This window comes from Colossoma macropomum, unplaced genomic scaffold, assembly GCF_904425465.1.
Source record: "Colossoma macropomum unplaced genomic scaffold, Colossoma_macropomum, whole genome shotgun sequence".
NCBI classification, from domain to species: Eukaryota; Metazoa; Chordata; class Actinopteri; order Characiformes; family Serrasalmidae; genus Colossoma; species Colossoma macropomum.
The window spans coordinates 21,334,830-21,351,236 of NW_023494800.1; the positions used below are offsets into that span (position 1 = coordinate 21,334,830).

General features: G+C 39.5%; 1 protein-coding gene across 2 annotated transcripts; it reads right to left on the bottom strand.

The window, feature by feature from the left end:
* si:dkeyp-72g9.4 lies at positions 1–10,838 on the bottom strand. Of its 2 annotated transcripts, XM_036588308.1 has the most exons (3): positions 10,680–10,837; positions 5,984–6,072; positions 1–2,451 (listed from the first exon to the last, which is right to left on the bottom strand). In XM_036588308.1, exon 3 carries the CDS (start codon positions 2,447–2,449, stop codon positions 1,709–1,711), a length of 741 nt encoding a protein of 246 aa, XP_036444201.1. In that variant the 5' UTR covers positions 2,450–2,451; positions 5,984–6,072; positions 10,680–10,837; the 3' UTR covers positions 1–1,708. The 2 variants fall into 2 exon arrangements, with proteins under 2 accessions (XP_036444201.1, XP_036444202.1); XM_036588309.1 differs by lacking the exon at positions 5,984–6,072 and having other exon boundaries at positions 10,680–10,838.
* Between the last annotated feature and the right edge of the window lie 5,569 nt (positions 10,839–16,407).

The following is a 16,407-nucleotide window of genomic DNA, read 5'->3' on the forward strand; positions in this document are numbered from 1 at the left end:
TAGAACACAGACATTTTATTTGCTTAAAAAAGTGAAAAAATCTAATGAACACAATTTCGAAGACTTTACAAATAACATTTTATTTCCCCATATAATATTATTTTTTTTACTCAAATCATTGGCATTCATCATAATAATTTAAAGGACTTCAAATGCATAAATAGAAAATCATTTACAAAGTCATGCATCTACTGGTTTTCCTCTAAGGTCTGTCATTTAACAGATAAATTACCTGCAAATACTGGAACACCAAATCAATGCTGGAAAGGATTCAGGGTCTGTGAGTAAAAACAGTCATAATAGGATAACAGCGCAGTCCTAGATTGGCTTTTTTTGTCACAATTATGCTTCAATGTCAGAAAAGATTGTTGAAGGTCAAATGCTCGAGGGTCCATTTTAACATAAAGGTGGTCTCTGACATGTTTGCTTTCCTATTTGGAGAATCAATCCCTTAAAAGCTGGAATGTATGCTTGCAAGTTGGCACCCAGTGCTCTCTGTTTAGCTGATCAACATTAGGCTGAGCCTGAACAGAATGGCTATCATTATGATTATTATAGTTATTTTGCAGCTGCAGGCAGCAGATGGCAGTGAATTATTGTTTGGGTGGCACCAAAAGCCTTGGGCCAATATTAAACTGCGTCCTAAACCCTTCCTTTTGTGGATCTTATGGTCTCAGCAGTTGGCTCTTCATCCAGCTAACTGGGCATTACAGGACCTGTTTGGGAATCACATCATTATACATGAACTCATATATCATTAATAAACGTGTACACCTGGAGACAGTCTTTTTGATATGTACAGTCCCTCCAGGTGTACAAGTGTAGACAACAAGATTGGGCAAGAATAACGTCCTAAATTAGACCTATATGGCCTGTAAGCTTTAAGCTTCACAGCTATTATTAAGCTTCTACACCCTAATGGTTGGAAAATGGGAGCTGTATTGAATTTCCGTTAAATATCTCGGGATTTCTTTGGAAGCATGGAGACTGACGTTTTGCCCTAGCTGCCAGTTATGCAAACTTGTAAAAAATAGGATTTTGGACATAAAAATGCAAATAAATCTCGTAACAAACACACAGTGATATACTTATCTGTTACTTTGTGCATTGTCCCATTGTCCCGACCTTGAATAAGCTAAACTATATGTATAGTATTCTATATTAGTACTGCAGTTTTGATGATAGAATTCTTTTTTTTTTCTTCACCAAACAATGTTAAAGGCATCCAACAATCAATACAGTTATTGATCACAATTGGACACGACTGGACTGACACTGATCAGTTTTTAGCATTAACATTCACCGTAACTCTACACTATGGTGTGGCATTGACACGTCACCATCTATAGGGTCACTTTTGCTTAGTTTACATCAAGAAATGTATATGCATATAAACCTGCACTGAAAAAAGTGATGCACTGAGTTTACTTGATTCAAACATGTCCATCATTTGAACGTGAATTAAACGTATTATACCAGCACAACTTTGTCTTTCAGTTGGCAATAATAAATGTTGTATATTTTATTCATGTGGAAATGATGTACTCATTTGAATCAAATAAATTCAATCCATTACTCTTCTCAATGGACTGTAAAGTCGGATAATTCCTCTGTTTGCCATTTCGTTTTCCCTGTACTGATAAACTTCTGAGATTCTGCTCACGGGACAAAGTCGCATGCTTTGAGTGAGCTAGCCTAGCCTACTAGCCTACTTCTCAGCGATGGCGGGCAGCATGCAGGCTCGAATGCGGGCCTCTCTCCATGCGCTTCGACATTCGGCGATCCAGTGCGACACCATGGTCTGTTTGTCCATGCAGCGGCCACTGCTTTTCCCTCTCCAGCCAGCAGGGGCGCCGTCTAACTTAGCTGGAATGCTGCTGCGGACTCCGTCATCCAGCTTCTTTCTGCTGACCGGTGAGCGCTGCAGGACGGTTGGCAATGGGACAGTTTCAGCCAGGCCCAGCAGCTCAGGACAGCTGCTCTTGCGCTGACCATCCGGGCCAGGGCGCCCCCTTCTGCTTGACGCTGCTGCAGCACCTCCCTGGCTGTAGAGATACTCCAGTGGGTCAGCTGAGCTTGGACGGTCTCGTCCACCCTGCTCCGGGCCCTGGGCTCGCTCAGGCTCCGCTTCCTCCCTCTGGGGCAGCTGGATTGTGGGGGTGCTGCTAGATGTTGCGAGGGGCTGGTGGAGCTGCAGGGGGAGGGGCTGGCGCAAGCGGTGCAAGCGCAGGCAGGGTTTGGGTGAATCCAGCGTGCCGAGGGACAGGATGTCACGGTCAGGCTCGTGCAGAGGGAAGGTGGGGCGGGCCAGCTGGCAGATGGAGTGAAAGTAGTCCTGTGTGCTGGTGTGCTGGCTATTAGTCTGGTTCAGGTCCTGCACCAGCTCCTCGTAGCCCTCGCGGATGGTGGGGAGGCCTCTCTTGGCCAGCAGTCTGGACCTGGGCCGCATGGCTGCAAAAGAAGATGCGAAGATGTTACAATAATATAAACAGATACATCATATGTGGTTAGCAGGGATGCGATGATATGAATGTTTTTTAACAAGAAATGAGTGACCAAATATATACTTTTCACAAAAATCATAGTATTTGTAAATGTTACTGAAATAGAATTGACATGGATGCACTGGCAGTACAATGGGTTGTACTGAAGAGCTCAGTAATTTTAAATGTGGCCCCATCTTAGGATACCACCTTTGCCACATGTCAGTTTGTGAAATTTCTGCCCTGCTGGCTCTGCCCCTGTCAACTGTAAGTGCTATTATTGTGAAATAGAAGCATCTAGGAGCAACAACAGCTTAGCCATTAAGCAGTAAACCACACTAACTCACAGAGTGGGGCTGCCAAGTGCTGAAGCACATGAAAATGCCTGTCTACTGTTGCATCACTACCTACAGAGTTCCAAACGGGCTCTGGTGGCAACATCAGCACAAGAATTGTAATCATGAAATGGGTTTTCATGGCTGAGCAGCTGCACAAAAGGCTAAGATCACTATGCGCAATTCCAAATGTTGACTGGAGTGATGTAAAGCACACTGCTGCTGCTGGAGTCTGGAGCAGTGGAAACGTGTTCTCTGGAGTGATTAATCACGCTTCACTATCTGTCCTATGGGCGAATCTGGGTTTGGTGGATTCCAGGAGAACGCTACCTACCAGAATACATAGTGCCAACAGTAAAGTTAGGTGGAGGAGGGATAATTGTCTGGAGCTGTTTTTCAGGGTTTGGGCTCAGCCAATTAGTTCTTAATGAAGGGTAATGCTCGTGCTGAAGCACACAAAGAGATTTTAGACAATTATATGCTTCCACCTTTGTGGCAACAGTTTGGGGAAGGCCCTTTCCTGTTCCAGCATGAGTGTGCCACTGAGCACAAAGAGAGCTCTATAAAGATTCAGTTTGATGAGTTTGGTATGGAGGAACAGTAGTGGCCTGCACAGAGCCCCGACCTCAACCCCACAGAACATCAATTGCAAGCCAGACCTTCTCTTCCTTCACAAATGCTCTTTTGACTGAATGGGCACAATTTCAGACAGTCTTCTCAGAAGGCTCATATAGGTGTGATAATCAGGTGTCCACATACCTTTGGCCATATAGTGTATCACAGATACACATATGTATACTAGAGATGGGACAACATGAAAATCTATAATTGTAGTGTGAAAATGTACTGAAAATGTGCAAAAGTTGTGAGAATGACATCACTAAAACATAAACAAATACTAGTAACTATACAAATACTAGAGATAGGACATTATCAAAATTTACCATTATGTTTTCGGTGACCAAAATGATCACAGTTTTTTAAAGATATTATCACACTATTGGTAATATATCGTGAAAAATGTTTAAAAAGCACTAATACATGTAATTTCATCACAAATCTTTTAATAATACCAGTATATATATTATTACTGAACCTCTTGTAAATCTTTAAAACCAAAACATCAACTACAATTTAAATAAACATAGAATTATTACCAGCTCTACTACTGTTTACTCTTAAAGACTATAACAGTGTAAACATGCTTTATCATGGAATCTGCTGTAGCAGAAACTGTAGCAGTAGTCCATTAATTCTACTGTGAGTTTTCAAGGGCTCATATAATGAAAAAAGCAACATTTTTTTCAGTTTTTGAAATAAGAATTTGATGTAGCATGAAAACATATTCACTCTCCAGTCCACACAGAACAAATCTTTTGAAATGATTGCTTTTGTGATGTCACTGAAAACAACACATTTGCTTATATCCGCCTATTCAGACCATAGCAGTTTAGATCCACCCAGTCACACTGAAGTTATAAGGAGTGTTTCAACCAGGACTTTGCCCTAAAATTTTGAGTCCGTTGAACGTCTAAAACTAAGTGATACAGAGAGGTTGCAAAATGGCCATGTAAAAATGAATGATGACTTTTTTGGGTGCATAAAACCACACAACCACTGGACCTCAGGGGAACTGATGGGTTTTATACTGTATCATTAAAATCAGTAACTGACTCATGCCTAATGGATTCACCATTGCCTACACAGCTTTTCTTGTTCAGACAGTCAGCATATGAACAAGCCAACAAGTTATTATCATAGGCACAGAGAAGTGGGTTTCACTGTGCTGTGAAAATCTTTATTTTAAGGTTTTGTCTCAGCACCATCGCCAAAGAAAGAAGCAAATACAGACATGCTAGTGGAAATGAACCCACAATGAATGCAAAAATAAGAAAGGACAAGATGAAGACAGGAAACAAATATTAAAATATTGTGAACATGAAGCAATATTTGTACGCAGATTGATTGTCCTTGTGCAAATAGAGCCAATTTCCTTATAGTAATATTCATAATCAAATGACAATGCCTTGTGATTATAACTGTTATCAAATGTTATTGTGAACTAAATCTTGCTTTCTCAGTTCTTTTCATGCTGTGGGCGTTAAAAAGTCATTACTGCGAGCACACAGTACACACAGTATATATACAGTTTTACTGCCCTTGATACAGATTATAGAGCCAATCTATTCCTGACCAAAAAGTGTTGCCTTGTGGACTGTCACTGAATAGCTCCTTTAATTTTAAAATTCTTCATACTGTAACTGCAAATAATCGATGCATATATTGCGAGACACGGCTTACAGGAAAATGTGCAAGCCCTGTCTCCATGGTAACTCCTCTCCCCATCAGATCTCAGGGTGTGCTCAGATTTCATTGCAATTGGAGAATGCACGCTTGCACACAACACACAGGCTGCCAGCCCCCACCCCATCATTAGCACACCCCTCCATTTGTTGGAAGAACAATGTAAACAACCCCAGCACCCATCCCTCATCCCTCTCTCCCTCTCTCTCCCCCTCCCTACCCCCATTTTCTCTCAGTGTTTACCGCCCAGTGCTGCTTTTCTCTGCTCTCCTTCCACAGCTCACACCACAGCACACACGTCTTTCCTTCCTAAAGCAGGCAAGCGAGCCTTCTTTTACATAACCCTCTTCAAGGTGCGCGCACTTTTCAAGTGTCGGCGTCCAAATTTCAGACTAGCCCTTTAACCGCCTCTGCTTCTCTCTGCCCTACTGCCCCTCTTTTATGTAATCTGCTCTCCAGTTCATTTCGCTGATGGAAAAAACATAATAATAATCTGCTTAACCTACAATGTAACCATCAGATGTGATGTAATCGGCGTTCTATTTTGAGACGTGTTGAGGGTGTATGGCTGTATGGTTGCTTTCTCTGAATGTAGAGCAATATGAGCACCTTCAACTGGGGCTTTTTTTAATATTAAGGTTAACAATCTAGTAAACTAAAATGAATTATTCATTAAGTAATATAAATTCTTTATGAATTATTTCTCAACTACTACTAAACTAATGCAGAAGGTGTGTAGTTATGAGATGCCAAAGTGTTGTGAGAGTTAAAGTGCTAGAGCTGAATATACAGACATATTAGAGCAGTGCTAATATTGAGCAGTATCAGAGTGCGTGATGGGCGGCGTTTTTCGTCTCCCACCTGTGCTGAGTCTCTGGGTGCCTGGGGTCTTTAAGCTTCTCCTCTTCCTCCTCTTCCTCCTCTCCTCGTCCCTCTGCTTCCACTGCTCCCTGCCACAGCACAGCGTTCAACTGCAGCTCCACACTCAAAACCAGTGCTGCTTTACCCCTTCTCTCTCTCTCTCTCTCTCCTACGTGCGCTCACTCTCTTTCTATTGCACTCACTGGCACTCCCTCCCTCCCTCCCTCTCTGGGCCTAGGCTAAAAATAGCATCACCAGTTCATTCCCATCCCTGTGGCCGTGCACAATCATTTGCAAAATGGATTCGACTGATGCGGCGAGGGGAGGGAAGGAGGGATGGAGGGAGGGAGGGAAGAGGAGAGGAGAGAAGAGGAGGAGAGGAGGCAGTGGGAGGATTAAGAGGAGGAGAAAGCAGAGGAGCGACAGAGAGACTGGACAATAGTTTTGTCATCCTATTGAGAGATGAGCACTGTTATCCTGCTTTATGGCTTATACTGGCACTAATAGGCTCACAACACATCAGATCTTGTACGTGAACTAATATTTTTTTGTCCCAGAGAACCAGCCAGGTCGTGGCTCCTGCTGTTTGTTTCCTCAGCTGCAGATAGAGCCGCACTAGATAGCACCGGGACATTAAATATTTGTTTACAGGCTGAGTGGGGTGTAAATATTTTGCTTTATTTGGAACACGGCCTGTTGGGCCAGAACATTCTTTGCAAGCCAACCTTATACCCTCAAAAATAAAGGTTCCTCAGTGGTTCTTAGCTTGGATGTATGGTTCTAGTAAAAATATAACTTTAACATACATAATATAGAATACTTGCAATATGTGGAGGTTCTTTAAACTTTAAGAAGTTTCCTCAGATTTGCACATCTCATTTAATGTGCCATGACAGAGTATTTACCTTGAAGAGGAGTAGGCCTCAGAGTCCTCCAAATGTGGAAGGTGAATATCAAAGTCGAGCACATGTTGTTGTTCTTGCTGATAAAGGTCATGAGTTATTCATTTTTACAGTGCAGCCAATTACTTTTTCACACAGGTGGGTCACATTGATATCTGGATATAATACTAATTTTAAAAATGTGTTTTGTATTTAAAAAGGTTCCCTTTGTCTGTCATTTTGTTTGAAGTCCTAAAAGTCTTTAATGTTACAAATATCTAATAATAGTCAACGAAGGTGCAAATACTTTTCCACAGCACTGTACAAATGCATGTCTTTAAATGAAGTCAGTGTCTTTAAACCAGGTTGTTTAAACGACCATGTCTCAAATAATGTCTGGTCAGCGGTGGTCTTTTGGTGGTCCTTTTCCACAGATAAAGGCAGACAGGGGCTGACAAATTGTGCAGCAACAAATGGACTACAGTCAGTAAACTGTGAACCCATGAAGTGCACGTATATGGTGATAAGTGTAGAAACAAAGCATAAATAAAGTAAGAAATAAATAAACTGGGCCGTGAACGTGGCATTTAATATGTTTTAATGTTAACAGTTCCTTCCACCAAATTATAGTTCCTTAACAAGCAGCTTGTTGCTACGTCAGAGTAATGAACTCTGCTCACTCGCTGCACAGCCAGCAGTTCGTTCTCCAGCTCCTTACACTAAATTCACAAACTGTCATCACCACTGAGCAAGATTTTTCTTTTTTTTTTATTGCGGCAGTTGTGGCTCAGTCCGATTTGGTCAGACTCTGAAGATGAGACTGCACGTTTGGCGAAAGGTATTCGGTTCATTTCTGGCTAATTCTGGGTTGTTTAGCTGTTCTTCTGTCACAGCTGCCGACTGAAAAGCTTGCTCAGTGGTAATGAATTCAGTGTAGTCTCATCCTCAGAGTCTGAAGAGTTAAATCGGCTGTAAGACAAATGTGATCTTAAAAGTATCTATTTTCTGTTTGTGCGCAAAGTAAGAAGTAAAAATGTTCAAATGGCTTGAGCGTCTCCTACAGCTGTCAAACTCATTGCTTAGCAATGGCATCTTAGCGGAGTGATACAGTGTTTGTGAAAATGGTGAATATGGTGAAATAACAGCACAGTTAGAATGCTTTTCAACCAATCAGCTTGTGTGGCTGGAACTAACTGTTGTATAATTGTTGTTAATGGTAATACAACACTGTTATAATACTGAACAACATCTGTTATAACAACTTATAACAGCATGTGACATCTGCCATGACTTGCTCATGGCATGGTTATGTCAGTGTTATGTTGCAGGGTTCAAGCAAAGGGATCCACTTTTGGTTCCCTTAAACTTTGGTTCTCAAACAGGTTTTTGTTCTATGTATTGCAGTTTGTGTTGGAGCAAAAATCTGGACCATCTTCAAATCCCTGAGAGCCATTTTGAGAACCACGGATCTAAAGAACCAAGGTTCATCAAGAGTTATTCCTAGAACATTTACATCCTTTAAACTTTAAAAAAGGTCCTTCATATCTCATAAAGAAGCATTCATTGAAAGTTTTTAGGGAACCAAAAGTAGTTCTTCTATGGCATTGTGCAAAGAACCCTGGCACCTTTATTTTTAAGAGAGTAGTTTTGTCCTTATGCAATGGTCAGCTGTCTTATGCAAAGGTGCTCTGCTAGGAAGGGCTGGCCACAGGCAGGGCTGCCAGGTGTTTGTTTTATCAGTAATTTTAGAGATATACCTCCATTTTAAGCTCAAGCCAATGAATGATGTCCTTATCTTAGGTAAAGAGAGTTTATTGCTGTGTTTATACACGCCGCTGTCTGGCTATATTAATCCCTCAATGACCTTTTGTTGAGTTCATGTTGCCAAGGCTTGTTGTGATTGGGCGGCAAACTCAGGAGTGCCAATATAACAAACACAACCACAGCCGAGCTGATTACACTCACACTGAGCTTCAGAACACACTTTCACTCGTTCTCTTCTGGACTGTGCTCTCAGAAAAGTCAAGTTCTTCAAGATTGTGAAGGGAGGGACGCACACACCCACACATGCACACTAAGCACGTGCATTTCTTGTTCTGAGCAACATAAGCAGGTGCCCAAGCCTCCTAAACTGCCCTATACTATTTATTTTACTTAATTATTTATTTACTTTATTACTTTATATATGCAATTTATGTGTTTGAAGAGTCAATTTATACTTTATACTGGCTATTCATTGTTTTATTGGGTTTACCTTGCCATTTACTTTTTCCTGATCAAAATGAATTAGGTTGTGAATAATATGATTAACAAGGGTGGGATTAACACATAGGGCCGCTAAATGTTCAGGAATGGTCCTGCACACACACATGCACATACATACACCCAAGAACATTGCTGACCAAGCATTAAGCATCAGTTTCTCAGGCACAGCTTAGTGAGCACTAAATTGCAGGACACAGTTGGATTAAATTGCATTGCTAATTCTTATCTGGTAACTTGATAACTGAAGGCTACCTACACAGGGACTAACACATGCATACACATAGCATAATGTATTTATAAGCAATTCTTATGAATTTATGAACATTTATGCCACTAATTGCAAGATGACAAAGTGTTTTATGAAGTAAATGACAGTATAGTGACATTAGGGGCCTCAATTGAAAGTGATGGACATGTGTTCCATTATAACACAGTTATGAAGCATCATTCCCAAGTAATGGAAATTGTAAGGCACAGGCCTAGTTAAGAGCACCGTATGTCAGTTAGTTGGAAAATTCTGATACCCTTGAACTTAAGTGATTAAATTCATGCATATCACTTAACATATACATACAAAAATCCCACACTTAAATAAAAGCATAAATATCATCAGTTAAATATTACTTGAGTAAAATATGAACTTCCCTTTCTGTATTAAAGAGAGCTTAATACAGGTCTCCTTGTACTTTAGTACTTTCTTCTAATATGTTACATTCAGGAAATAAACAATAATTGCAATTACAAAGTGCAGAAGTTAACTAGGCCTCTGCCTTATGAGTTCCATTACTTTGGAATAATGCCTCATAACAATGTTATTAGGGCTCCCTGTGCCAATACAATGTCATTTACGTCATCAAACATGGTCATCTTGCAATGAATGGCATAAACTGTATATAGATAGATAGATAGATAGATAGATAGATAGATAGATAGATAGATAGATAGATAAATTGATAGATAGATAGGAAATTTAGCAAATATTCAAGTACTGCGTTATAAATCCATTATTCCATGCTTATGCATGTGTTATGAAGTCCCTATGTACACTTTTAGAAATAAAGGTCCTGTGTAGGTACATTTTTTGTTCATCAAGGTACAAACACTGTTTTAAGGTCCAACTGTGTACCCTAAATAAGTTTTTCCAGGTGAAAAGTACATATTTGTACATTTTCATAACCTAATGTTTTAGAACAGGGAAATAAAATAAAAAGGCTGGAAACAAGACGGGGTGTGTTGAGTTAATACAACTTAGAAAATATAATTTCAATGGATTATGGTACACTGTTCCCTGAATAAAGGTACTGAGATGTACTCTTGAAGGTACCACCACAGTGACAAGATGGGTACTGCCCCATGACAGTTTAGTACCTTTATTTCTGAGGGTGCAGGTAAACTTAAAATGAAGTGTTACTGCATATTCTTCATTAAAAGTCCAAGACCAAGCTGAATCTGGGGCGCAAATGCAGTTCAGCTGTGGTAAAGTTTATGTCATGTTCAGTACAACTAAAACAAAAAACACATTTAGTAACCTTGAGCAATTTAAAATGTACCTTGAATGAAGAAGGATGAAGTATGAAGAACGGGGAAGTCACCGTCTGCAGCTTTGAATCAGCTAGTTGGCTGCACTGCCGCTCCTTTACGTCTTGCAATGTTGTTGGCACAACAGCCTGTGTTTTTATGCCTTACACCTTAATGCTCATGCTTATAGCCTTATCTGACGAGCAGGGCTGGAGCAAGGGAGGGACAAGCTGGGGGTTGTTTAGAGGGAGGGAAGGTGGAGCAGCTGCAGTTTGGCACGTTTTGCAGCCCAGCCCTGCTTAATGCAATCCAATCCCTCACCATCCATCCATCTAACTGTCATTTACTAGCTTTCTCTCCATCCAAATCACAGTCGCCATTATACGTGATCCATCATTTTAAGCATAAGAGTGCATGGAGTGCATGGAGAGGGGGATGGAGGAGAGAGAGAGAGAGAGAGAGAGAGAAAAAGGAGGGAGAAAAAGGAGGGAGAGACTTGACAGTGCAAAACAAGGGAAAGGAGAGAGAGAAAAGGGGGAGTGTGTCTTTTGGAGCCATCTAAAGTAGGTCAGGAGCCTGAGCCAGATGAAAAATGGAAAGAGAGAGAGAGGAAAGGGAGCAGAGACGGCACCCGACGACTACAGAGGCACGGGGAACTTTATAATGAAGCTTATTATAACCTGGTCAGTGGGTGGTCGCAGGTCGAGCGTCATGGCAACATGCGTAATAAGAGGTAATAAAACCTGAACTAGTTTGCCCCCACAGTCAATCAAAGCTTTCTCATCAAGCTCATGCCAGCCGTGGCCTTCAATGGAGAAAGCAGCGCTCTACCTCTGGAAAAAAATCACATGCGTTTGGTTTTCAACCGCACAAATTCTCTCAGAGCATGCAGAGTTTTTTCCATCTGACTCTTAAAAGTGGTCAGATTTAGATTTATTAACCCCTTGAACTCGACTTATTATTCAGTTGTAATCTTAAGACTTATTGAGTAAATACTATGAACTATTCACTAATGACTATGAAACTACACACTTAAAAAGTTGGTTCTTTAAGTGTTCTTTAGTAAAGGCAGTGGTTCTACTTAGAACCATTTCATGTTTAACCCCTTACATGGCCAGACACACTTCTATATCTTGAGAATAGCTCAGCCAGTTTGCATTTAAGTCTCTGTTGTTACTGAATAATAATTCCTAGTATGTAATAAGCCTGGGATTTAAGGGGTTAACTGGTTCCTTTGCAGGGTGAAATGGTTCTTCAGAAATCATTAAAATGGTTCTATACAGCACCTTCTATTGTTATCATGTCAAGCTCGAAATAATAGAATGTAGAGAAGAATTTAAGCATGAAATGGTTCTATATAAAACTCCTGGTTCTAAATAGAACCATTCTCTTTACTAAAGAACCCTTGAAGAACCATATTTTAAGTGTGTACTGTGTAAGTTTTGTAGTTACAAGAGGGAGGAATTGAAATATGGGCCCACATACAGGCTTCTAGAGTTTAAGATGTTACATCAGAGGTTAAATTGTGTTCTGCTGTACAAAAGTGCACACCATCAACAGTCATACAGATATCTCCAGAGTCACACAGCACTGTGCAAAAGCAGAGAGCACCTCTTGGTTTATTCAATTTCCAGTCAAAATGACCATTAAGTACAAGTTATTCATTTTTCAGTGTCAGACAAACATATTTGACAGAAAATTACACAGAAGCTTCAAACACCAAGGGTAATATAAAATCTATCAGTATATAATTTGTCCACTCTTTATTTTTGCACACTTTACTGCAGTGTGCAAAATACCAGTATTCGGGGAGTCCCAAGCTGGCAGGCTACTCCAGTATGGCTGCTAACTCACTTGCCATAGCAGTGCTGATGCTAGCTTCAGTGGCAGCAAAATATTTGCTTTAACAATACTTCTTTTCAAATTTGATAATGTGCTCTTCCACACATTAACTGGGATCTTACACATCTGTCTTCAGTTTGGGAAAAGAGTAACAATTCACTCATTCTACCAGTCTCTTGGGAAATTGGGCAAGTTTTCAGATTTACAATTAAGCTACAGCCTATTGTAAAGGTTTTTGAGAGGTTTCCCAAGCATAGTTATAGTTGCTGAAGGACCAACTGAGTGAACCAGTTTGCTACAGCACCACCTTTAGGATCCAGGACCTGCCACTTTAGCTCCTCCATCCTTATAATATTACAACCAGCCAGTTACAGCTGTGTCCTCCCAACAAAAGCTGCTCCAATAGATCTCATTTACATTATGTTCCCCTTCAAACAGATTCACACAAGCAACTACATAAACAGATTAGTTATGTGATTCTCCACTTGCATAAAGAAGGAGAAAGTCAAAGCAAAATAAGTGAAAAAACAGGAGTTTCTAAAACTAGATTTTCAAAAATTATGGATATAGAGAAAATAGGACTCCAAGCAACCATGCATGGTAGATCACCAATACTGTCACCATCAGATAAACAGTATTTTTTCCTGCTTCAGATCTTCAGAAGTAACAGAAGTAATGGAAGGCAGTATGTCTGCCCCTAAAGCAATTATACTATAAAAATATTATACTCAGTTCTTCCAAATGTACATTTCTGTTAAAGACGTGTTTTCTGATTTTTTCTACATGTTAAAAAATGAAAAATGAAAGCGCAGTACTGTATATCAGAACTCATACAGACATATCTATTGAAAAACATGTAATTTTATTTTGTCACCATGGTACAAAAAAATGAAAAGGTAACTTCATAGCAGAAGGAGTAGTTGCAGTGTAACTTCTGAAATATCTGTGTAGATTTAAAAATGATTTAGAACATATTTAATACTGAATGTTTGGGCAAACTGACTTGCAACATCATTTGTTTACCTCTGTGATGTTATTTGCGTCGTGCTGGACTGTCATCATAACAAACATGCACCAGCATGAGGTCATTATGAATGTACCGTGTTCCTCAAGTAACCTGGCTTTATTTTGATCTTGTGGAGAACGTAATCTGTTTTGAGGACAGGGTTAAGCACCCTTTCCCCAACAAGAGGCATCCTTGTTTTTGCCCCTCAGCAAGACCCCATTCCTCTAGGATGACTGAACATTTGGCAAATCTGTAATACAGACATGCACATGACCAAGCGTTAGAGTGGCAAGGAAAAATAAAATCCATAAGAAAAAAAAATCCATGAAAAAAATTAAAAATAGAGTCTGTATTATGTTGTGTTAAGAAAACAATGTTAAATATGAGTGCAACCATTTAGAGAATGATAAAAAGTGCTCATGAAAGTAGAATAGCTCAGATAAAATAATAGAATAGAAAGACACAGATGAGATATTAAAACTCAGTAGACAAAGTTCTCAGAATCATGTTTAGAGCATTCTCGGATGTATTATTATATCTTTCACAAGTCTTTCACATGCGGTAATCCAGGTTTTGCTGAATTCTTGCTGAGTTCTAGCTGAATGTCAGGTTTAGCAGTTTGGAACACCTTTATTCAGAGTGAAAAGCAGCACATAATTCCACACATGAAAACTGATTTTTTTTTCTTATACAATTGTCTTTCAGTTTTTAGAGACAGAAAAGTTCATAGAGGTAGACTAAATTACTATTTGCATATTAGTCATTATAGCTGGCCTAATAAAACATACAAGACAGTGGTTCTCAAAATGGTTCTCAGGGACCCATATTTTGGCTCTACCCCTATGTGTTGCAAGCTGGGTTGGTCTGGGTTCCCTGAGGCTAGTTTAAGAACCACTGCTCTAAGTTTCATGTGCTAGCTAGCTAGCCAACTACTCTTAGCTAAAAACAACACTGCATTAACTAGCTGTCTAGCTAGCTAACTTGTTAGATCATCTTAGCAAGATGACAGCTGTCGTCCTGTTGTTGTTGACTACAAGAAAAGGTCTAATTTACTTTGACAGCACCAAAAAGATTATCTACAGATGTTCAAATTATTAACAAACTATCAAGAACAACACTGGTTACCAAGGTTGGGGTTAAGTTTAGGTTTTGCATTATGGTTAGGGTTGGGATAAGGGCCAGGGTTAGGATTTGGGAAAATTGAAGTAAATTCAATAGGTTGTTGTTATATGTTTCATAATATATAGGAATATGTTACCCAAGATACAATTGCTACTGTTTGAAGTTGAGAAAAAGCTAAAAGCACATGTTTGCTAACTCCCCTAAAAGTGAGGGTGCAGGTGTTCTGCTGTTCAGATGTCTGTGCTTTAACTCTCTACACTCCCTATGTAGAGCACCAGTTGTGAAAATGTATGGCACAAATAAGGCCTTAAGTAGCCTAGAACTTTCTCAGCATACAGATCCTTCACCAGACCTATCAAAACAAGCCAAAGCAGGTTGTTGATGAGACAGAAAGGGAGAGGTTCATGTGACTAAGTTGTATGTATTTATGAAATGGAGACCTGACTGTGCTGGTACAGGAAAACAATACATAAGGGTTGATATGGGTCGATACTGTAAACAGGGAAATTTCACACAGAAAGGGTAGCATGAGGGCACAGCCTGCTCAGCTGCTAAGATACAAACACTTGTCAGCAGTTCTCATGGATAGAAATATCTAGGTTAAAAAGAATTGATGTGAGATGATTTCACTGATAAAATTCACTTTTTCCAAAACTCAGTTTAGAAATTTAGTCTTAAACAACACTGTTATGCACTACACTCTTAAACATCAAGACCCCTACATGATTGTTGGCTTAGAAATACTGCGCTAGAGGAAAAACAATAATTTGTATAGAACCTTTACATTATGTCAAAATTGTACATGATATATACAGGAACATTTTTTTCATTGTGTGGCATTATTTATAGTGAAACGTGGTATCAGGGAGGATTTCTGAACTAGCTAGGATTCAATTGCAATAACACATGACCTCAAGTGTTCTATTGTGTTTTTACAGCAGTTCTACAAAATAAAGAAAAAAAGTAAAGCAAAGAAGCCCCAAACATTGAACCAAATGTGCCATAATATAGCTCAGTTCTGTTCGCTGAAAAAGTAGTTGCAATATCAGGTTCAGCTCAGCTTTTTCAGTCTTGGCAGAATAACCTGAATATTGATTTTCTTGTCAGTCTGTAAAGCATTTTACATCCCACTTTATTGACAGATAATGCAGAATTGTACTCTGTTTATTTCAGGATAATTCCAATTTGTTTTAGCTATCACAGTTGCTGACTGAAAAGTTTGACCGGGGCAACAACAGTTTCAGAATTTGGCATTAGCTTATCGTCGCTATTCAGAATTTGACCAAATGGGCTGCAGGTCCAATATTATCTTATAGAAGTTACTTAATGTATACATTTTCTTTTATGTTTGTACTAAGGCAGGAACTTAGTAATGTTGGCAGCAGCGTAAAGTGAGCTGTAACTTGATAACCAATGCTCAGCGGAATGATTCAGTTAGCTGTGCTGTTATTTATGATGCTTCTCAACCAATTAGATTTTATGATTGGTTAATATTATTTGTATAATTTGTATAATTGGTTAACATTATTTTTCTCTGCCCACTGGAGCACAGTGACATAATCAAAAACCAGAAGATGTTTTAGAGATGAAAAGTCACTTCACTTTAATCAAAGAATAAATATATTTGTGAAAAAAAATGGTAAAGAATGGTAAAAAATACCAAATAAGAATGATAACACCTTACTTGAACCCATAACATTGACACAACCATGCCATAAACATGTCGCAGCTTTTTGCTACCACTGTGTTAGCACAACAGTTTTGTGTTTTAAATGAAACTAATCTGAAAC